The following is a 22,881-nucleotide window of genomic DNA, read 5'->3' on the forward strand; positions in this document are numbered from 1 at the left end:
CATGAAATGACCTGTACATCGAAAGCTGGTCCCTGATCTTGCGCCCATAGTTGCATAGAAACGCGTTTCATACAGGTTCAAAACGTACGAAACGTTTCGAAACGTATGAAACACGTTTTTTTCATCATCCAATTTTTTTTTTAAATTTTTTTTTTTTGTACAATGTAGAGACGGATTGCATTAAGAGTTCTCTCCCAGGATTGCAGTTCAGGGCCTTGTGAGAGAAACTGGAGTACATGGGCTCGTTTTCACACGAAAAAGAGAAATAGACTCTCCTCAGCACAATTGGAGAGGCTTGTCTTTTGTCATTGCAATCTCTGATTGCTAGAACAAAAGGGTCATCCCATTGAGCCTCGCCAAGTGAATCCAGATAAGATTGATATCATGAAGTGCAAGGAGATTCCCGACATTCCTCAGGAGGAGAGAGACATCTATTCTATGCTCTATGAGGAGATCATGGCTCCGGCTCACACTACACGATCTTCTCCAGAGGCTAGTACTAGTGGTGCACCTGGACTCGGCTACCGGCAGTGACCTTGAGAGTGAGGCTGCAAAGGCAGAAGATGCAGATGAGGATGAGCATGAGGATGCAGATAGTAGCTAGGAGCTGCTGCCAGTATCATTTTAGTTTGAACTTTGGACATGCTATTTATTTTGATCTTGGATTTTGAGTCATGACTCATCACCCACGTGGTGATCCTTTTGATTTCTATTTAGTCATCAGTGATCACCCACGTGATTTGTGATATCATCATATCTTACATGTATTTTGTTTTTATTGAAATGAATTCAATGTGGTCTCTTATAAGTTATGTCAACAGTTTTTTCTTTTCTATATTTCAAGTAAAAAATATACATGTTTTTTCTATTTTGTATGAAACCTTTTTGTACCCGTTTCTTACCTTTTATGAAACGTTTCAAAACGTATGAAACCCGTTTCATACCTGCCGTTTCTGAAACGCCTGGCAACTATGCTTGCGCCTGACCGATGCATCAGGCACAAGACGATCCAAGATGATCCTCCATCCAGCGCTCACCTCCCGATCGCTCTCCTGCTTGTTGCCTTGGAATTCTGGGTCCACCACATAAGCTGCTGCATGCAATGGAGAGTAGTAGGAATTCCACCTTCCTAGACACAAGGCATGGATCTCCTCGTACCTGTCTTCTTCAGGCACGAAGTCTTTCAACTTCTCTATCATGCGATCCATGGCCTCGTAGACCTTGCCTATGCATGGCTGCATAGCGTCTACAATCCTCAACAGGTGGACTATGGGCCTCACCATAGCATCTGTGGTCTTCACACGCTCCCACCAAGAGGCGTCATCCGCCCGTAGCCTACACTCTTGGCCAGTGTTTGTATGGGACTCTTGCATGGCGACAAACTCGTCGCTAAGGAAAAGCCCCCTCAAAGCACCACTACAATCCTTCAACCGGCCCAACATGAGAAAGTTATAGGCAAACCGGGTGTGGGAATATTTGAGGAGAGAGAGAGAGGACCTCTTGTTGAACTCATGCCGAAGTCTTTGGTGGTTGAGGACAAAGGAGACCATGGTGTTGGCCTCCTCAATGAGCGGGCTGATCCATGGTAATGCCCCGATGTCCTTGAGGAGGTTGTTCAGGCAATGAGCCATACAAAAGGACACCGTGACATGTCCATACAGACTTTGGAGAATAGCTCTTGCCGCCCTATTGGAAGGCTCCCCATCCGCAACAAAGCCCACTACATGCTCGGGGCCAACGATCTCCATGGTGGTAGCCCACTCCGCCGCAAGCACATCCGCGCTCTTCCCAGTGCCGGATGCATCATGAGATGAGATGAAGTACATATCTCCACGGGAATATGCAACCATGCCGTGAATACTCCTCTTGCGGGTGTCACTCCATCCATCCACAATGAGAGAGACTCCGTTCCTCTCCCATTGCCGCTTTGTGTTGTCGGCCGCTTGCTCTACAATGCGCTTCTCCTTGTCGAGCAATGTAGTGCGCAAGGTCTCGGATGAGGGGGGCGTATAGGTTGAGCCATACTCCCCAATCTTCTTAACCATTACCTTGAAGTATTCCGACCTATTCAAGAAAGTAATTTACTAATGAGAAGGGGACTAGGATGATGAAAACATGAATGATGAATTGGCAATGATCGATTGCACTTACCTAGCCGCTTGAAAGGCAATGTGGTCGTGGAAGAAGAAGCGGGCCACCGCCATATCCACCTCCTCCTTCAACTTGGGGTTCCAATTCTCCCCAAGTGTAGATTGTCGCCGTGGGCCACGTAATGATTGAGAGGCCGTGGAGATGGAGGGTGCCGGTGTCGTGGATGGAGTAACATTCGAACTTGATGGTGAAGGTGATGGTGTGCATGATCCCGATCCACCACATGACTCCATGGTAGAGGCTTGAGTTCCTCTCCCCATCGTCGCGGGATCCACGGCCACTCGTGGTGTCCTTCTTGTTGCTTCGACTGCTTCGTAGACGCTAAGCTTGTCAAGAAGTTCCCGTCTCTTCTCGGGCGTGACATTCGTGCAAAACCTGACCTCATGCCCACTCTCATGCAAGAGGTGGGCTCGCAATTTGTCGGCGCCACCCGTTCGCCGGTACGGGCAAAGCTTGCATACCCATGGCCGAGAACCGCCTCCATGAATGGATGTGGTGTAGTTTACCTCCTCCCACCAAGTCCATCCCGTTGTCCTTCTACGAGAAGCCCCGGCACGTGAGGAGGATGCCATGGTTGAAGATGGCTTGACTCTTGAACCTTGAGGAATGAGAGAGAGAGAGAGAGAAATGAAATGATATATTAACGTCTTCAAAAGGTCAAAATGACCTATGAGACCAAAAAGGTTACAACAATTGGTGGATCTGATACAATGTCTGTGTAAGAAAAGCTAAAAACAACTAACTGAAACTGAAATAACTATGAGGAAAAGTACGGTACTAGGAGCTCCTAATGGATAACATCTGGGAGGAAAACTCCAGCAACAAAGGTAAGCATCATACACATCACTATCCAAAGAAGTCTCTCATCGGTCGATGGCGGATATCCTCAATGTCCTCCATGGTGAGTACTCTGACTGGACGTCTCCCATGCCGTGCTAGTATGGTCCTGATCCTCTGTTGTAGTTTCCGCCGGTGTCGAGATGGGCCTCTCATCTTGGGGCGCCTGGACCGCCCCAGCTCTATAGCCCGATCAATCAGTTGGAAGACTCAAGAGGCTTGAGGGAGAGGTGAGAGCCTAGGCCCTAGGGCTTGGAACTTGGAAGTTGGAAGAGAGAAGATTCAAGAAGCTTGAGCCTTGAAAGCTTGAGCAATGAGCCTTGAGAGTTATGAACTTGTGTGTGCTTGTAGCCTTGTAGAGGTGGGCTCTTATATAGATAGGCAAGAGAGAGAGAGAGAGGAAAGCCTCAAGGGCAAGAGAGAGACAGAGGGCCAAGGCCCAACAGCCATAAACGGCTAGAAGAGCCCAGGCCCAACAGCCATAAACGGCTACGAAGGGGCAGGCAGGTGGCAGGCAGGCGCAACGGCTAAAAACGGGCGCGGGCGCGGGCGCGGGCGCGGGCGCGGGCGCAACGGCTCTCAGCCGTCCCCGCATAGGCTGTCCCCGACAGCCGTCCCCGTCCTTGCGCCGTCCCCGGTTTGAAACGCCCGTCGGGGGACGTCCGTCCGTCCCCGTCCCTGCGCCGTCCCGTTTCGGCGTCCCAGCATTCCTAGGCTCCGTCCCCGCCGTCCCCGGTGACTATGCTCTAGGCTCTCTCTCTCTCTCTCTCTCTCTCTCTCTCTCGCTTCCGCCGCCACCCTCCCGCCTGCTGCCCTGTTCGCTGTACGCCGCACAGGTCTGCTGGCAATGGCCAGCCTATCTATCCGTTAGGGTGGGCGGCCCCCTTTCCCCACCCACCCTTGCTCAGGCCCCCAAGGCAGCAGCATAACTCTCTCTCTCTTGCTTCTTCCATGGCTTCCCCTTTGCGCAACCCGACGAAGGCGACCTTTATGGTCACAAACAAGAGGATAACAAATGTGGAAAAGGAAATGAAGGAATGGAAGGCAGAGATGGAGGGATGGTGGAAGGAGAAAGCAAACTTTCTCCAAATGGTATTCAATGAGGGTAAGCGGTGGAAAGAGGAGAAGGAGGACCTCATAGCGGAAGTCAAAGACCTTCACGGGGAAGTCAACACGCTCAAAGGCGTAATTTCAGCTCTTCAGAGGGAGCTTGCAGAGGCCAAGGCAAATGGTGGACTTGAAGAAGGTGAAATTCAGCCATCCATGATAGAAGAGCTCAAGGTTATCAAGGAACAAGTACGGGCAATTAAGGAAGAAGAGAAGCAACAAGAAGCAAAGACTTCCTCATGGGTGGAAGTCATCACCAAGACGCAAAAGAAGATGGATGAAGCGGAGAAGTGGATAGAGGTCGCCAAGAAGGGTAAAGGTAAGGAGATAACAACCCCTACACCTACAATCATTAACATGACTTTGGAAGAGGAACAACGAAGACGTACACGTGCTTTGCATGTGAGGATTACCGGCCTTAAAGACGGGGATAAAGTTGAAGAGGAGGTGAAAGAGCTTATGGTGTTGATGGGGATTGACAGTCCGACACACGCAAAAGCCTGGAGAGTGGGCAAAAAAAGCGGAGGCAACGGGGAAACATCAAAGGAAAGAGCTCTCATACTTCGCTTCCCTTCTATTGAGGCGAAGAAGGAGTTCTTGAAGAGACGACCCACTTTAAAGAATACAGGCATTTTTCTTGGTGATGATCTTACTCTTTCACAGCTTGCACATATGAAGGAAGTCATGCCAGAGATTAGAGCGGCAAGAGAAAAGGGTAAGATAGCATTTTATAGAGAAGGGAGGGTGGTCATCGTGGAGCGACGCTCTACATGACGGTGCGAGACCTATGGGACCAAATTAAAGCTGGCAGCCTGGAACTGCAATGGATCCCTCAGACTTGATGTAGGTGCCTTTGAGGACAGCTTTAGAGATAGAGATATAGTCTTCTACTCGGAGACTCACCAGGCCCCTGGTCAGATGATGCCACAGGTGACAGGATACAGATGGGAGACAGCTTGCAGAGTAGGGACGAGATCGGTACACAGTAGTAGAGGATCAGGAGGGGTGGCAGTTCTTTTCAGGGAGGAGTTGCAACCCCTTCTACACATAGTTCGGAGAGATGATCAGGCCAGATATATGTGGGTGAGACTGAGGGCCGACACAGGCAGATTCCTGTATATTGCCATATGCTATTTTGCTCCTAGTACATCGACATATGCAGCACCTAGAGGGCAGTCTCCTTTCTCTGTGCTAGATGATGACATATGGGAGTTCTCTAGGGATGGAGACATCATCCTGTTAGGGGACTTTAATGCCCGGACGGGCAACCGCCAGACAGCCTTTTATGATACCTCGGAGGAGATGCTGAGAGAGTTGGACACTCTGGATATGGGATTAGACAGACGCTCACAGGATGTGGAGTGCACAGAGTATGGGAGATATTTGGTAGATATGGGGACTGCGCATGGGTTGGTCATACTTAATGGCTTGCAGAGGTTTCCGTCAGCAGCTGGATTTACTTGCTTTCCACATAGACATGGTGCTAGCACAGTGGATTATGTTATGGCTATGCCCAGCTTTGTTTCATGCATTGAGGACTTCACAGTTGGATCTCGGCCCATTGGGGTAGTAGTGGATCATGCATTGTTGACATTGACTATCTCTTTTCACTTTACCACAGCTCAGAGGACACGAGGGGCAGATCACACTCGATATACTTTTACCTCAGAGACTGATGCTGTCTACACAGATGGGATTTATAGACGTCTGTACACAGAGGAGCCAGGGAGACCTTTGGAGGAGTTGACCCATATACTGACAGAGACTTTACATGATGCAGCCAGAGAGGCATATCCACATACTCAGCCTGGACAGAGACAGCATTCTAGATGTATGCCCCAGAACAGTTGGTATGATGAGGAGTGCAGAGAGACCAGAGCCCGATTGCAGCGGGAGGTTGCTTTGGGAGTCACTACTCACCGACAGTCACGTATTGCCTTCCGACGCCTTGTGCGAAGGAAGAAGCGAGCCTTCCTTGCTCAGCTAGAGCAGGAATTATACCAGCTGTTCTTGAGCCAGGATTCGAGGGAGGCTTAGCGTCTGTTTCATGAGTCCTCCCCTGCTTTGGCCATCACTTCTACAGAGGTCTGGGGTAGTTATGCAGCATCTCTATATACAGTTCCTAGACAGACACCTTTTCCTGACCCGCCAGCACCATGCCCACAGACATGTACTTTCTTTACCGCAGAGATGGTAAGGAAGGCCATTGATAGGATGAAGATTGGGAGAGCATATGATCACGATGGATTGGTTGCTGAGCACTTTATTCATGCGAGAGACATGCTGGCAGAGCTTCTAGCAGTGATGTTCAATCGTGCTATGTGCGAAGGCTTACCCGAGACTTGGAGTAGGTCCACCATCGTGCCTATCTTCAAGTCAGGGGACCCTATGCAGCCAGGGAATTATCGCACTATTATGATTGGTCACACACTAGCACGATTGTATGCATCCATTCTTGAGCAGCAGTTGAGTAGATGGGCAGAGAGAGTTGGCATTCGAGCAGAGGGACAGGCAGGGTTCAGGAGAGGTTTCTCTACTCTTGACCACATCTTGACTTTGCGGGCCATTATTGAGGAGGGCAGGTCGCATGGGCGACGGATTTATTGTAGCTTTGTGGACTTCCGCAAAGCATTTGATACAGTGCCCAGAGCCAGATTGATGAGGCGATTACAGGAGATGGGGGTACCCACAGAGCTCATATGGGGAATTATGGCTTTATACAGATCAGTTGTTGCAGGACAGGTACGCACCCCAGAAGGGGTCTCTACTTTGGTTCACTCCACTATAGGAGTGAAGCAAGGTTGCCCGTTATCTCCTTCACTGTTTGGTATGTATGTGGATGAGGCTTCTGACTACATTGAGAGATTGGGGGACAGAGGAGCCCAGCTAGCAGGTACATGGATCCCACTATTGTTATATGCTGATGATATTGTGTTGATCTCTGACTCCCCTGAGGGTATGCAGCGTCATCTGGATGCTTTACATGAGTTTGCACATGATAGTGGATTGTCTGTCAACCTTGGCAAAAACAAGGTTATGGTGTTTAACACCACGCCACAGTGGGTTAGGCGATCAGCTTCCACATTTACATATGGGCAGGAGATTGTGGAGTATACAGATGCATATACATATCTTGGGGTAGTATTCAGTGGGCCAGTGTTTTCGATGAGGAGAGCAGCAGAGACTAGATTGACTAGAGCACATGTAGCCCTGGGTGGTTTGGAGAGGATGTGTTCGCAGGTTCAGTTTCAGGAACCTCGAACGAAACTCTGGCTTTTTGACACTCTAGTGACATCAGCTATGCTTTATGGAGTGCAGATATGGGGACCTTCAGTGGGCCATCACAGCGCAGGCGGGTGGAGAGGTATGGAGAGGCCTTTGGTATGTATGATTGCTAGGCTTATTAGAGCCAAGGCTGTGGTACCTCATGAGATTATTCGAGCAGAGCTGGCGGCTGCCCCTCTGGTGATTGAGGCTCTTACGAGATCAGTCTCCTACATACATGGCTTGTGGGATCTCCCCCGAGATAGATATGCACGCCTCGCCCTGGAGTCCTCCCGACAGTTAGCTTTACAGGGAGACACGGCTTGTTGGTATGGACAGATGACATCTTGGTTCCAGGCACATGGTTTTAGCATGGACAGATTGCCTCCCTTCCAGTATTCTCTGGAGGCACCCTCTCTCACTCTTACACGGACAGAGATTACCAGACTCATCCGTCAGGATTTAGTTCAGCTGGACATTAGGAGGACATGGATACAGCCGACTGAGGAGCTGGGCACGAAGATGGCTTTCTACAGAGAGCATTTTCTTCAGCTCATGATCAGACCCAGTTACATGGATGTACACTTGTCTCATGCAGTACGAAGTGCTATTGGTCAGATTCGCACATCCTCACACCAGCTTGAGATTGAGATTGGCCGATATAGAGGTATACCAGCTGAGGCCAGGATATGCCGAGTATGCCATAGGGAGCCAGAGACAGAGCTGCATTATATATGCCATTGTACTGCATACTATGAGATACGTGGTCGTTTCCACTGTTTATTCAGAGAGGGTTTTGGACCACTTTCCAGAGTCATGGGGTACCAGGACCAGAGGTGTTTGGGATTGTTCTTGCTTGAGCTGCGGAGACATAGAGATAGCCTGCTTAGGCGCACAGAGAGCCAGACTCAGAGGCACATTACAGACTTCTTTAGTCCAGCCATCACTGCGCCAGATGGACCACAGCAGCAGCAGGACATGGATACCGTCCACACCAGGGGTACACTGATTGATCGTGCGATTGAGCTTGGGTGGTCCAGACGCCCACGACTACGGAGGAGGGCATCCCAGCATAGACGGAGGTTGCAGCGGCAGATTCGGATTATTCTTGCGAGGCATGCGGGACACCCAGTCAGGGTGCTGACCACAGAGGATATTGAGGAGATCCGCCAGTGTCCGATGCGGCACATATTATGAGATGGAGGTACCTCCATAGTGTACCTTCCAGTTCCAGTTTCATTTTCTAGGTGCCAGTAGTATCATCTTTATTATTCATTTTCTGGGTTTTTTAATCCAGACATTGTATCAGATCCACCATGATGTAACTTTTGGTCTCATAGGTCATTATGGCCTTTTGAAGACGTTAATATAACATTTCATTTCATTTCATTTCATTTCTCTCTCGACACCGGCGGAGACTACAACAGAGGATCAGGACCATACTAGCACGGCATGGGAGACGTCCAGTCTGAGTACTCACCATGGAGGACATTGAGGATATCCGCCATCGACCGATGAGAGACATCTTTGGATAGTGATGTGTATGATGCTTACCTTTTTTGCTGGAGTTTTCTTCCCAGATGTTATCCATTAGGAGCTCCTAGTACCGTACTTTTTCTCATAGTTGTTTCAGTTTCAGTTAGTTGTTTAGTTGTTTTTAGCTTTCCTTACACAGACATTGTATCAGATCCACCAATTGTTGTAACCTTTTTGGTCTCATAGGTCATTTTGGCCTTTTGAAGACGTTAATATATCATTTCATTTCGTTTTCATTTCTCTCTCTCTAGTAGACGTTAATACAGCTTTCTTTCTTTCTTTCTTTCTCTCTCTCATTTTGTATCTACTTAATTATTAATACAATCAACCGTCAACGCCTTCACTCTTTGATTGGCGTATTTTGTTAATATGACTCAAAAGCTTACCATTTTATGTAAATTTGTGCTCATTTTGATGTACTTCCAAAGTAGAATAAGTGTAGGGTAGAAAAACTTAAAAAAAAAAAGTATTTTTTGAGTGCCGTTCCCTCCCCCGTCCCCGTTCCCTACTTATGGCCGTCCCCCGTCCCCCTCCCCCGTTACCGTCCCCCGTTCCTTGTGACTATGGTTCACACGAGACCCTCCATCCAGGATTACTTGGGAGACCACCTGTCCTCTTTTTTTATTTTTTCGAGATGCTTGTGACCTTGTCATTGCTAACACTTGTGGGGGGATTTTCGTGCACTCTTCCGGGTGTAGCATCCACAGTTGTTTCAGGTCCCCCTGGAATTGCATTTCTCGGTTCTCTTGCATTGTGCAGCTCCTACTGATGTTTGATCCAGATGGGGCAATGTGCCCATCTGTGACCAGGCATGCTGCAGTAATAGCAGGTTAATCCTGCTCCCCTTTGGCGAAACCTTCCACCTCCAGCTCCTCTTCTATAAGGGCGGCTATCTTGAGGTGCTACGGTTACCTGATTGATGTCTGCCGTCCGGTGGCAGCTGTTGCTGTTGCTGGTGTAGTTGGTCTTGCTACAGATGGCACATAGCTGAGCAGGGGGAAGTAAAGTCAAAATTGTAAGCATAGTGGCCATCTGAGGGACGGCTTCGATTTCAGGCATCAAACCATTCTCTCTCTCTCTCTCTCTCTCTCTCTCTCTCTCTCTCTCTCATAATTATAGCTTCCATTCATGATTAAAAACTCCTATATTTTGAAGATGCTTTAAACGGGGTGATACATCTATGGCTTGATAAGCGCAATGCATGAGAGGCTCTCCCTGCTATAATTGAAGGGCTGGAGTTGGTGCCAAGAATATGACCATGCTTGATTAAAAAGCTTTGGTTCCAAAGATTTCCCAGATTGTCAAGGGGTTATCTTTTGAATCATTCTAGATAGCTAGCCTTGAAATATCTAGATGGTGTAGGGTTCCAAGTCTTAATGGTAATCTGTACTCTTTACATCTTTCTTGAGCTCGAGTTTCAAATATACCCCATTGAAATAATCTCTTGGAAAGGCAATGGAGATATCACAGCAAGCACATGCAGCAAAGTAAAACCCATGCACATAAGGCACATGAACTACAGATGTGAAAGAACATGCAGGCTGCTTCAACCATGAAAAGAAGCATGCTAGCTCTTAGTAAAGTTGAGTTACCTTGAAGGTACTACTGACACTCCTCCTTAGTGTGCCCCTGATACCATGATATGTGTCTTAGTGCTTCCGATACAAAGTACATGGTTTGGTATATTGATAGTGGTGCTACCATCACTTCGAGGAGAGATGTATTCAGTAATTTTGAGCCCATTGATGGTGGTAGAAGTGTCCTTGTATAGATCACTCCTCTCACCAAATCAAGGGAATTGGCAGTGTGTCCTTGATTTTACCAAATGGTAAGAAAAGTTGCATGAAGGATGTACTATATGTTCCAGGATTTATTTCTGTTCCCAATTGCAATTGATTTTCGTGATGAGAAATGTTTGGTGAAGGATCTTGCTAATGCATATTAGATTGTTCCTACTGGGACTGAAACCGGCCTCTGATAGAAAACCAGAGTGCGGTAGGAGCAATCACCCGTCCACTTGTAGTCTAAATGAGAAACAAAACACAGATTGGAGCTAGAGTGCCCAAATCTGAATACACAGCGACACTTGTTGGCCCCAAAGCTTGGCGCCCCTTGCGGTATTTCTTTATTCCATTAAAATAATATGTATGGCTGAGTACAACACAAAAACCAGCCAAGAGTTTACACCTGTAAGTCCAATCTGACTGCCCACAAATCCTTCTCAGCACAGAGGATCTATGCACACAGATCTGTGTCCTCAAGCAACACTCTGTGCCTCCCTCTGATCAGCCAAGTTCACAAAGCAGGCCAGCCATGGGCATACATCTGGCATAACTCAAGAGCATGATACATCTTCTCAGCTCAAACATACATATGCTGTTCAATCCCTGTCTTAATCCCTTGTCAATCTGCCATACTCCTCCTCTCACAAGGAGCCAGATAACACATACCTGTAGCAGACATCAAGCAATAGAAAGAGAGATAGATGAACAGAGTCAAGGCTTACCAAGTTCAGCTCGTGAAACAACACTGGAGGAAGCAACAGCACTAATCTGTGCCTGCAGGCACTTGAATCCACAATCCTGCTTCACACGTGTGCTTGCACTTGCCTGTATCTTCCTCCTGATGCTCACTCCTATGCTGTCCTTGTAAAGTACAGATCTGAAAATTAGCACAGTACCCGTCTGTACCACCTCGGGATACGTGCCGGGCGTTGTACTTGCATAAACAGTCTGCTGTCCACTTCTGTACCTGCCTGAATCAGCATACACAGGTCTGCACAAGTCTGTCCAGCACCCAGAAAAGCGCCGCCTGCACCTGTACTTGCTGTACCTGACGGCCCGTACACTGTACGGCAGTCGTACAGTAGGGTATGGGCTGGAAAACAGGCTGTACAGCCTGTACAGAGCTTCTGCGCAGAATTTCCAGCAGCTGTACTGTGCGCCGCCAGCAACAGAGGAGAAAGAGAGAGAGAGAGTGCCCAGTTCTGGCCGTACAGTGCTGTACGGCTGGTTCCACTCAGAAAAACAGCAACCCCACTGATCTTCAGCAGCCGCCTCCTTCTCCTTGAGCTTTTCCACGCTAGTTCATCATGCGCATGAGGGGAGTTCTCCTTTTGCTACACGATTCCCCAAAAAGGGAAGAGAGAGAAAGAAGAGAGAGAAAACCCCTTCCCAATTTAATCCCTAGGGCCCCAACTTAATAAGTTCCTAGGGCCACTAAGGCCTAGGGGCAAACTTCAATAAACATTCAAACTTAATGTTTTAATGTTCCCCCTTCACACCTAGGGTTGTCCACACATCTTAAACACTGTCCGGGCATCCCCCATGTGAATCATAAAATATTCTGACTCTGCAACCACCATGCCCACACTTGTCCTGCTCCATTTTCACAGGGCCATGACAGGGACACTGTTTAATAGCTTATACAAGTTGTATACCTATGAGAAGCAGACTCATTATGTTTGTGCTGCCACTAGAGATACTGCTGCCACCTTTACACCTCAAAGGCTGGAGAGAGGAATCTTACATCCTATCCTACTTAAAAAATGCGAGATATCCTCATCTCACAGGTGGAGTCTCTTTCATCTTCTTCTTCTTCAATCACTTCCAGCGTTACTGCGTTGGAAGTGGACAGCCGATTTGGGAACATCTCTCTTTGACTTCCCCTATTCTGAGATGGAGGTCTTACATTACTTTGGATTGAAACTGAGGGTTGGTTAGAGGGTCTACCTCTGGGATTTCCCTGATTTTGACGGAAAGGAGTCTGATTACTCTGGAAAGAAGGAGCTGGAGTCTGGAATCTTGGTCCCTGACTTCAATCATCTGCACTCGGCTGAATTATGGCATGCAAACTTTGGTAGTTTTATGCTTTTATAGAAGCATGAGATGGTTCAATGTATGTTTCATTAGGAGCCTCCAGTTGGGCAAATGCATAGAAAGAGATGGTTCGGGAAGGGCTGTCTAGAAATTATTGTTTATACATAGTGATGTATGTGGTTGGATGAGGATACCATCGTTGGGAGGTTGCCTATATTTGGTCACTTTTATTTTGTGTTCGCGGTGGATGTGAGGGACGTTGTTCGTTCTCTTTTTTGGAAAATTATGCGTAGGTTTATGAATGCCCAGAGAAGAGTTGGCTGGTTGGAGGCAAGTGGATGTGTAGGGGTGGTGAGGTAGATGTTCATGGTTTTGGCATATTTCCATATGATTTTGGAAGATAGAAATGACTAAAATTGATTCCACACGTACACATGCACATTAGTCTTGTCAATTACCACTTAAAGTTGTGAATGCTTTTCCAACATAAGGTTGCATCTACTCTTCAGCTCCATGACGTCATGCTCTGCATGGTTGAGGTAGCTTTGTGGGTAGATTTTGTCAAGTAATTTCTTGTCAAGTTGGGAAACAATTTGAAGTTTTGATGATAGATACTTTAATATTGCATGTGGAAGCAGCAATTGATCTACACATGTACCTATAAGTCTCTGCTTGCTTTTCCATTTTTAGCTTTTGGTCTAAGCATAGTTGAATGGTCATTGAAGTGCTTGTGTGAAGTATGGGATTGTGATACCTCTTTTATGAGAAGTTTAATCTGAATGTTAAACCTATATCATGGAGAAGAACATCAATTGGTGGCAATTGCAGACACAAGTGCCTTGTTTGTTATTATGAGGATTTCAATTTTGTAAATACCTTCTAATTGTGGGGCAGGTGCGATCGAAAATGGCATCGCTTGATGGGATAGTGCCTTCAACTCATGGCTTGACCATTGGAGCTCCTGGGATGTTGAATGTCTGGTTGGGCATGGAGCATCAGAGCATTCTTTGGTGCAACCAGTTAGTTGTGCAGGTGAAACCCTTTTGGAAATCCTTGTTTTGCTTTCTTCCTCTCGTATTTTCTAGCTGCTTTGCAATAAAACTGGGTGTGTGTTGAAGAAAGGAGGGAAAGAAATTGTTGAGTGAAGGAATTGTGCTCTAAGCTTAGCTATATATGGTTTGACAGGCTTGATGTAAATCCTTGCAGGTCTCTCACACACTGTTACAAATCATAGACAAAAAGTCTGGTCAGCCATTTTTGAGTAGTTCAAAAAAGCTTGCAACATTCATAACAAACCTTAGGAGTGCTCTCCCTCAAACATTTGGCTGGATGAGTATGAGTCAGCACCATGGATCAAATCAGCTTACCCACAAACCTCTTGGCCTTGCCTCGGGTATGCCTCCGATTTGCTAAATGTCGTGAGATTTTTCTAACACATTCCTCCTTGGGTATGCCTCTGATTTGCTAAATGTCGTGAGATTTTTCTAACACATTCCTCTAATTTAGCCTTCACTCTTGGGTTTTAATGGCAGCAGGGGTTAGCAAGGAAGATTTTGATCCATATTCATGCTCAAAGTCAATAAAATGGTCTGATGAAAGTCATGAAAAGGACCTTTATATTGAAACTTACACTGTAACAGTATTGGCGATGGATGGAAGAAGGCGATGGCTAGATATAAAAAAGCTGGTGTGAAGTACAACTAGTTCATAGCTTGGATTTGTATGGTGTGGTCTGCTTATAGTATCAAAAGAAGTGTCATAACAACGTGATGGTGATTGTGCTGTAGGGATCAAATGGAAGAGATCATTTTGTCCTTGTAACGAATCTGGTCCCGTGCTTGGGAATAAGAGTACATCTTTGGCCAGAGAGAGAAGGGAAAGAGGGCTTCTCGGTCAATCAAAGGGTGCTAGAGGTGACAAGAAAGATGGTGCAGCTTCCGGCAGGCCCGGCACCACGGCAGGTAGATAAGCTTTGCATACTTTTTCCCTTGTGTTTGTGGACATATTGCGAAGCAGCTTACAAAATAAATGTTTCATTTCAAGTTTTTCTTTTTAATGAGGCTTTGCTTCCCTTATTCCATCGACCCGGTGCTTTTGTCTGAGTAAGGAGTTCTTGGGCCTGTTTAGATTGAGCCTGGAGGACAAACCGAGCAAGCTCCCCCCTCTGGAATCCTTCGCCTCTCTCCAGCAGATTTGCAAGGATTTCGCTTTCTTACAATAACTGTTGCTCCACGGCCGGTACTGTTTTTACTCACATTCTCAATCTTTCTTTTAGAGTTCCTTTTCAATTGTTCGCATTTTACTTAGGCACTTAATACATGTTTTTTTTTTAAAATTCTGCTCTCTCTTGTACTGCATTCTTTTTACCTCATGTATTAATAGCAATCACATCAATTGTTATTCATAATTTTGGGATCAACCACATGAGGCTAACACTCTCAATTTGCATGTTAGGGCTAATACTATTAACTCAAGGTTAAATGTTTTACTTAGGCACTTGTACATTTTTTTAAAAAAATTCTGCTTTCTCTTGTAGCACATTGTTTTTACCTCATGTAGTAATAGCAAGCACATCATTTCTTATTCATAATTTTGGGATCAGTACATGAGGTTAACACTCTTAATCCACATGCTAGGGCTAACACTCACGTATTAATAGCCAGCATATCAATTCTTATTCATAATTTTGGGATCAGTCACCTGAGGCTAACACTCTCAAGCTGCATGCTAGGGCTAATACTATTAACTCAAGGTTAAATGTTGTTCAGTACTGTTAATAGCCTCTACTAATAGGAGGTCTCTTGTATTTGAAGGTGCCAGTAAAGGTCTCTCTAGGGTTTTCCACTAATATTTGGCTGATAAAGAGGGGTCCCATGTGGGTAAAGACCATATCTACTAAGTGTAGGCTCACAGTCATAGAAGTGGTTAGGGCTAGAGTGCGGCCTCCACTGGAGGGGCTGTATGCGGATTATGTTATATTTTACATATGGTTATTTCTGTAAGGGATGTCATGTTATGATGTTTTCCAGTGCATTTCTATAAATGAGCAGGTGAGCTATACGGCAGTGGCATAGATGATGAGCAATTGGGAGTGGTTGGGTTCATGGGGGGGGCAACCATTCTTCTAGTCTCTCGTGTTTTTTCACTTGTAGATCCTGGTGGGAAATTGTTATTTTGAAGGTATGGACAATCTCTGAGAGCTAGAGTTGGTAGCAGGGAAGTGGGGATCCAAGTATTCTCATCTCCATAGCGTTCTGAACTAGCATAAACCCTGACTTGCTGCCTGCTAGAAATTCCTGTTTTGGACTTGGTGAAGAGGGCAAAATGATCCTTAGGAGGTTGCAATTGATCTTAAAAATTAAAAAAGATAAGGCTGGACAAGTCTGAGTGGCACAATGTTGTTTAAAACAAGAAGTAAAAAACAATGTACATACTCATTAGAGCTGATACCAACCCTCTATAAGAGGAGAAACTGCATGGAAAGAGGGAAATACTCTCATTGTGGGTGCCTGCTTTCAGAGGGAGACTACATTGGGAGTAGAGGGGGCAGGAGCCACATGGGGGCTGTAATTGGGAATGATGCTTCCATCTGCTTAGCTGGGAATGATGCTTCCATCTGCTTAGCTGTGAATGGATCCCGGGCTTAAGGCATGGAGAAAGGCCGCACACGGCTACTGCATGACCTGTGGGCGGTGAGCCACAAGAAGAAGTAGGATCTTACGGGGGTAGAAATTCCTCCAAAATCGTTTTGAGAAGTCATAGAGAATGCAGGACTGGGCCGAAGGATTGGGCTGTGCCCGAGTCCTCGCGGGTCCAACATAGGCAACCTCAGCTCCGCCCCGTCCCCAAGGAGTCACTTCGGAACAGGCTTGCGCGCTTTGACGTACCCACCGTTGCCAGCCCACGGGACACGAACCACGATCCTCGCATCAGCTCCAGATCGAGGACACCTCCTTCCCACATACCGCGACAGAAGGGGACCTCTCGGCCATACTCAGTAACCCCAAGCTCGACATACTTGAGAGAGGTATACCCTCTACTGGAGGATGATGTGCCCCAGATGCTTCATATTCTAATGTTAACCCATTTCGGGATTAACAACTGCCACCACAGTATTCATGTACTCCATGAGGAGAGTAGGTGAAACACTGCACCCTGGCTAACAAATAAGTATTAGTGTTAACTAATAAACTAGTGTAATTGAGAAATAAGTACTCGCGCTACGCGCTGGTGGTCTCTCTCTGTTCGTACCCACCCACCTGGCGCTGCCCTCCTTGCGCTGCGCACCCTTGCTGTGCTGCGCCTGGCGCTGCCCTGTTCACGCTGCACACCCTTGCTGTGCGGCGCCTGGCGCTGCCCTGTTCGCGCTGTGCTGCGCCTATTCGTAGCCCTGCTCGCGCTGCGCACCCTTGCTGTGCTGCGCCTAGCGCTGCCCTGCTCGTGCTGTGCTGGCTTGTCCTCCATTGCCAGAAGTACCTTCTTGAGACATTGGCCCCAGCCACCCCGCCCCCTCCCTCGGCAGCCAACCATCACCAGGTTCTTCTGGACCCAGGAGGTGGAGGACACCGACATAGTGGATCTTGTGGACCCTCCATGAGCTGCTCTGGATGTCACAAACCCCTATATTCTAGGGACATGCGGATGCGTGTCAGGCCTAGAAACATGCGGATGCATGTATGTATTATACCTTTGCATGTGTATGGATCATATGAGTGGATGCATATGAGTCCAAGGACATGGCAGGACATTTGTGGACTTTCGGGCGGTGCCCGTGTGGATTCCGGCCATGCACACATGGTGTGTTATGATGGCAGGCGGAATATTTTCAAGTACAAGAATGATGATAGGCGGTTCTCCAAGTTTACATGTGCACAATGCATAAATGATGCATGCCATAACTTTATTTTACTTTGTGTGACATTGTCTTGCTGCCTGGACAATGCTTGTTATTTTGGCTTGTGAAGTCCGAGGGACCGGGGACGCCCGGGCACCTTGTGGACACGTGTGTGCACTCCTGTTTGGGCCTAAAACTGTGGGCTTATGGGTTTTGCAAGTGGTAAGTGCGTCCACACTCAATTTACAGCTTATTTCATTTACTACTAAAGTTTATTGGTTTGCAGGCCCACACTCATTAATAAGTGGCTGGACAACTTATAATGCGTTCGCATTTGGTTGGACCAAAATTAATGAAGTCCGGACAGCTTATGGCCATTTCCCATTTGGTTGGACCTAAACTTATACAAACAGGACAAATGGAGCACTATGGGCTGGACACGTACCTGGACACCTTATGGGGACACATGTCAGCCTGAATGTGTACCCACCAAGCCCCTTAGGTGGCACTGGAAAAAGGCGCCTCCCTCAAGAGGCCTTTTGGGCTGTTTTATTCATCATTCAACACATTGGAGAGCTGGTTGGAGCTTTGGGAGTTGCTACAGGGCTGGTTGCTTGCTTCCCGGACTCACACAAGCTTGGATAACGATCCCCACACTCTTCTAAAGGACTGGTTGGTAAATTTCAGACCTGCAATTTCTGGTTATTGCGAGTTTTGGGTTGGTTACAGGTGTCCAAAGTCAACTTGGACAGTACAGGACAGCTCTAGAGACCTCCACAGGGCTGTAGGACCCTTTACAGGTGGAATTCTCGCGATAGAAAGTTGCTGTTTTGGACTGGTTATTGCACAAAACAGGCCGGACAGCAATGGAATATGTGAGCATGGATGTGTCTCAAGGTTTCCTGGTATAACAGGTGCTTAGGGCAAGCATTGGGGACACTTGCTCGCGGAGAACACAGGTTTCTGGATCAGTTTCTCGCGTGGAAACAGGGCCTAAAGATCCATTTACATCTTGTGCAGGGCGGAGTACTTGTGAGGATTGTGATACTCTTGTGCAGGGCGGATGTACCTGTGTGTAGGGCGGATGTACCTACAGATTCTCTTGTTTGAAATGTATTCATTCATGATGTATTTGGAAGAATCAGGTGCAGGCTGGTGGTGAATCCCCAGGCACCCGTAATCTTGTACTTTGCAAACTCTTTTGGTAATATAACCTAAAGGGAGGGGGTCAGCCTATCATCGGCCTCTTTATGTGGTGTACTGTCAATTTCAGCTTTGTGGTTGTAATGCTCAAGTGTTAAGTGCTTAGAATCTTGTTCACATTTATACGATTCCAATACACGCATCCGCCTCCCGTTACATTGGTATCAGAGCTCAGTTTTTCCCCTCATTGGAAAACGGTCTGAGGCTTGGAATCATAAGTGGTGACCTGATTTGAGTGTCATGGACAGCCACATTTCTGACAGTGTGGAGAACACACAGGACCGTGAATTTCATGGTACAAAGGATGCAAGAGATGCTGTAGGCAATGATGTCCATGGAGATGCAGGTACTCATGACACTATGCATTCTGATTTGGAATCTTTGAGGCGTCAAGTGCGACGCTATAGGGCTGAAACCGAAGAGCTTAGGTCATTGAAAAATGACCCGGATGTACAAAAGGTGTTGGCTGCGAAGGTAAAGGCTTCGGTCCATGAAGTCACTTTTGAAGCAATTGCAAAGGAAATGGATGTTGAGAAACCCCGAGAGCTTGCACTTGCATACTTAATGGTTAAGGGTGATGTATACACTGAAGCAGATGGTAGTTTGGCTTTCAAGAAGCCACCCCTCATGGCTGCCCGTGGTGATGCACATGATGCACAACAAGCAGAAAGAGCACAGCAAGTGCCAAATGCTGAAAGGACAAGAGTCCCTGGTGCTAGGCTTGATGCAGGTCAAGAGAAGAGTAAGGATGAGGGATCCTCTACTCATTCCCGCTTTGCTCCAAGAAGACATATTCGTTCTCGTGTTGAGCTTTCCACTCATTTGGAGAGTGTGGCTCAAGAGAGAACGAAGAGGGATCGTGAATCTTCATCGCGGCATCATCATCATGCAGATGAACAGGATGTACATAGGGATGCATATAGCCTCGAGAGTTCAAGTCCGGTGACAAGGATGTAAAGTTTGAAAACTTTCAGGGACGGATGGACTCTACCAAAGCACTTGCTTTCATTAGACGGTTTGAGATAGCTTTTTGCAATGAAGACTTTTCGGAAAAGTCTATGCTCGGGCATGTGGGAATGCATCTCAAGGATACGGCAAGTGATTGGTGGCTTGCAAAAATACTTGATGGAAGTGCTGCCCCAACTTGGTCTTCTTTCAAAATTCAGTTTTATGATCAATTCTTACCACCAAACTTTGCAAAGGATGTACGCAAGGAGTGGGATTGGCTGTCCCAAGATGAGGGAGAGTCCGTTGCTTCATACATAGCAAAGTTTTGGAAAGTCCTTCTCAAGGTTACTCCCTTTATGAAGATTGGAGAGGACGAGAAGAAGAGAAAGTTTGAATCGGGGCTCCATCACATTATCCAACAAAGCTTGGGAGTGTACCCAAATAAGACCATACAAGAGCTTATACACTCAGCCATGATTGCGGAGAACTTGCACATAAAAGCACCCTCAAATAAGCCATTTGCAGGTCAAAACAAGAGCAAATTCAGGGCTGGTTATGACGAGAAAAAGGGTGGACAGCCACTAAGAATGCTCCCAAAGATGGCCGAGATGCAAAGGATGACTCCGAAAAGAAGCCGGGGGGTAAACGCCACAATTTTGGACTCTCAAAACAGCAATTGGAAGAGTACAGGAAGGCTGGAAAATGCTTTAAGTGTGGCAGTAAAGATCATATATATCCTAAATGCCCACAGAATCCTAAGAATGCTGAGCCTATTGTGGAAAAGCCTCTTGTGAATGTTGTACCCGATGTGCAGGGTAATACAGGGCATGAGCCCAAGAGTAGAGTCATATGCAAGGAGCTTGTCTTGATCTAATGCACTAACATCAACACTAGAATGTTCAATGGTATCACGTACAAAAACCAAGTAAGAACAAGCTGATTTCTTTATTGCCTTATTTATTTGTACATGGCTTACAAGAGGTATGGTACTTCCAGTAGTACCAGCATCTATAGAGTGCTCACGGCCTCTATATACAAAGCTGATTTTCTTCTCTTTGTAAGCCTTAATAGGCTCTAAACGGTGATGCCAGGGCATCCCCAACAAAACATCACAACCTGAAAGAGGAGCCACTAAAAAGCTCTCATGGTCGAGGTAGTCCTGTATATGTACACGGAGCTTACCAATGACCAGAGTTACATCAATCTGTTTGCCCTCAAAAGCGGCATCTGCATTCATTTGCATTCCCATGTCTTCCACATTGAGACCTATGGCGGCAGCCATGTATCCATTAGGAGCTCCTGGTACCGTACTTTTCCTCATAGTTGTTTCAGTTTCAGTTAGTTGTTTAATTGTTTTTAGCTTTCCTTATACAGACATTGTATCAGATCCACCAATTGTTGTAACCTTTTTGGTGTCATAAGTCATTTTGGCCTTTTGAAGACGTTAATATATCATTTCATTTCATTTCATTTCTCTCTCCTCCCTGCCTGTGGGAAGGACTGCAGAGTGATCGGCCCTCGAGATGGCAATGAAGGCACTAATCAAGGAGAACAAGAAGACATCAGATTCCAACCTCAATGAGGTGGAGAACAAACTACACCGGCACATCATGGCTCTCGAAGCACGGGTCACGAACCTCGAACAAGAGAACACGGCACTCAAGGAGGAGGTGAGTGCATTGAAAGTGGAAATGGTAGCCATCAAGAATACTGAGAAGGAAGAAGGGGAGATCAATGACAACACTCTCACGACCATCAAAGAAGAGATCTCCAAGGAGATCACAAAGGACATGGAGGGAAAGCTCGAAGCCAAGCAGTCAGGATGGGTTGAGGTGGTGAAGAAGAACATCCATAAAGAAGTGAGGGAGGAGACTCAAAGGGAAGAACACCAAATCATTCACACCACCATTGAGGAGGAGAAGATGAGGCATGCCCGCTGCCTCAACATTCGAGTCACGGGTTTAGCCGAGACACCCGACTCCACTCCCGAGAAAGATGGACAGCTTCTATGCATGAAGCTCGGCTACAAGGAAGAGCACCCTCTCCCCTTCACCAAAGCGTGGAGAGCCGGGAAAGACTCAACACGCAAGCGAGCCCTTATCCTACAGTTTGCAGGAGAGATGGACAGGGTCACCTTCATGAGGAAGAGGGTCATACTACGGGGTTTAGAGGGAGCTCCTATTTTCTTGGATGATGATCTCACGAGGATGCAGCTTGAGCATAGGAGAACTTGCATGCCACGAGTCTTACACGCAAGGAGAGAAGGCAAGAAGGCCTTCTATCGAGATGGTCCGGTCATCATTGATGGCCGGCCCAAGGATTAGCGGTTTGGGGTGTATGGGACACAGACCAGGCCACTGACAGAGATACACATGGCAGTAAGGAACTGTAATGGTTCACTATGGGTGCAGCCTGGACGGCTGGAGCATGTTATGGTGGGGAGAGACATCATACTTTTGACAGAGACACATCAGAGCCCAGAGAGAGGGCTACCTCAAGTAGAGGGATTCCAATGGGAGTCAGCATACACAGGAGGACCACACGCCAGGGTACCTCGAGAGGGTCGGGGGGAGTAGCAGTTTTATTCAGACGGGAGCTACAGGGGAGACTGAGAGTGGTAGCACAGGATCCAGAGGCCAAATACATGTGGATCAGCTTCCAGCTCTCACAAGACAGGGTTATATACATAGCTCTATGTTATATTCAGAGAGATGCCACAGGACAGATTGTCATACAGAGCTTTTGAGGCATCTAGACAGCTGGCTGAGGCAGGAGACAGAGGATCATGGTATGCATAGGTCACACATTGGTTCTCACAGCATGGCCTAGACATGGATCATCTACCACCATTCCAGTATGATAGGGATGCACCACATATCTCTCTCTGTCATAGTGAGAGGAACAGAGTATTGAGATAGGATCTATGGCAGCTCTATACATGAGAGACATGGACATCGTCTACACAGCCTCTTCCACCGAAGATGCTATACTACAGAGATCACTTCATGAGTATCACTGATGATGGATTTATAGAGAGGCCTAGATACATGGAGGGCTTTTTACCCCACAGCTCCCGAGTGGCTATTGGTCAGCTTAGAGTTTCATCACACCGATTGGAGATTGAGACTGGCAGAGCAGCACGGATCCCCCGAGAGGAGAGGGTATGCCGATTGTGCAGAGAGG

The 22,881-nt window shown here is 47.0% G+C and overlaps 1 protein-coding gene across 21 annotated transcripts in view; it reads left to right on the forward strand.

Annotated features, from left to right (window-relative positions):
* LOC147639453 (GPI inositol-deacylase A-like) overlaps nt 1-22,881 on the forward strand; it is a 175,291-nt gene that overhangs the window by 65,752 nt on the left and 86,658 nt on the right. For 13 of the 21 annotated variants that reach the window (XM_086791719.1, XM_086791575.1, XM_086791587.1 and 10 more), the window contains exons 5-9: nt 13,608-13,745; nt 13,920-14,106; nt 14,249-14,400; nt 14,501-14,674; nt 14,841-14,951. In XM_086791719.1, the coding sequence (XP_086647845.1) occupies nt 13,608-13,745; nt 13,920-14,106; nt 14,249-14,400; nt 14,501-14,674; nt 14,841-14,951 (762 nt within the window). Of the gene's footprint in view, nt 1-13,607; nt 13,746-13,919; nt 14,107-14,245; nt 14,401-14,500; nt 14,675-14,840; nt 14,952-22,881 lie in introns of all 21 variants that reach the window. The other 8 variants (XM_086791562.1, XM_086791580.1, XM_086791597.1 and 5 more) reach the window with 1 other exon arrangement.

The sequence above is a fragment of the Cibotium barometz genome, chromosome 4 (genome assembly GCF_041138505.1).
Source record: "Cibotium barometz isolate CiBa-2024 chromosome 4, ASM4113850v1, whole genome shotgun sequence".
Taxonomy (NCBI): Eukaryota; Viridiplantae; Streptophyta; class Polypodiopsida; order Cyatheales; family Cibotiaceae; genus Cibotium; species Cibotium barometz.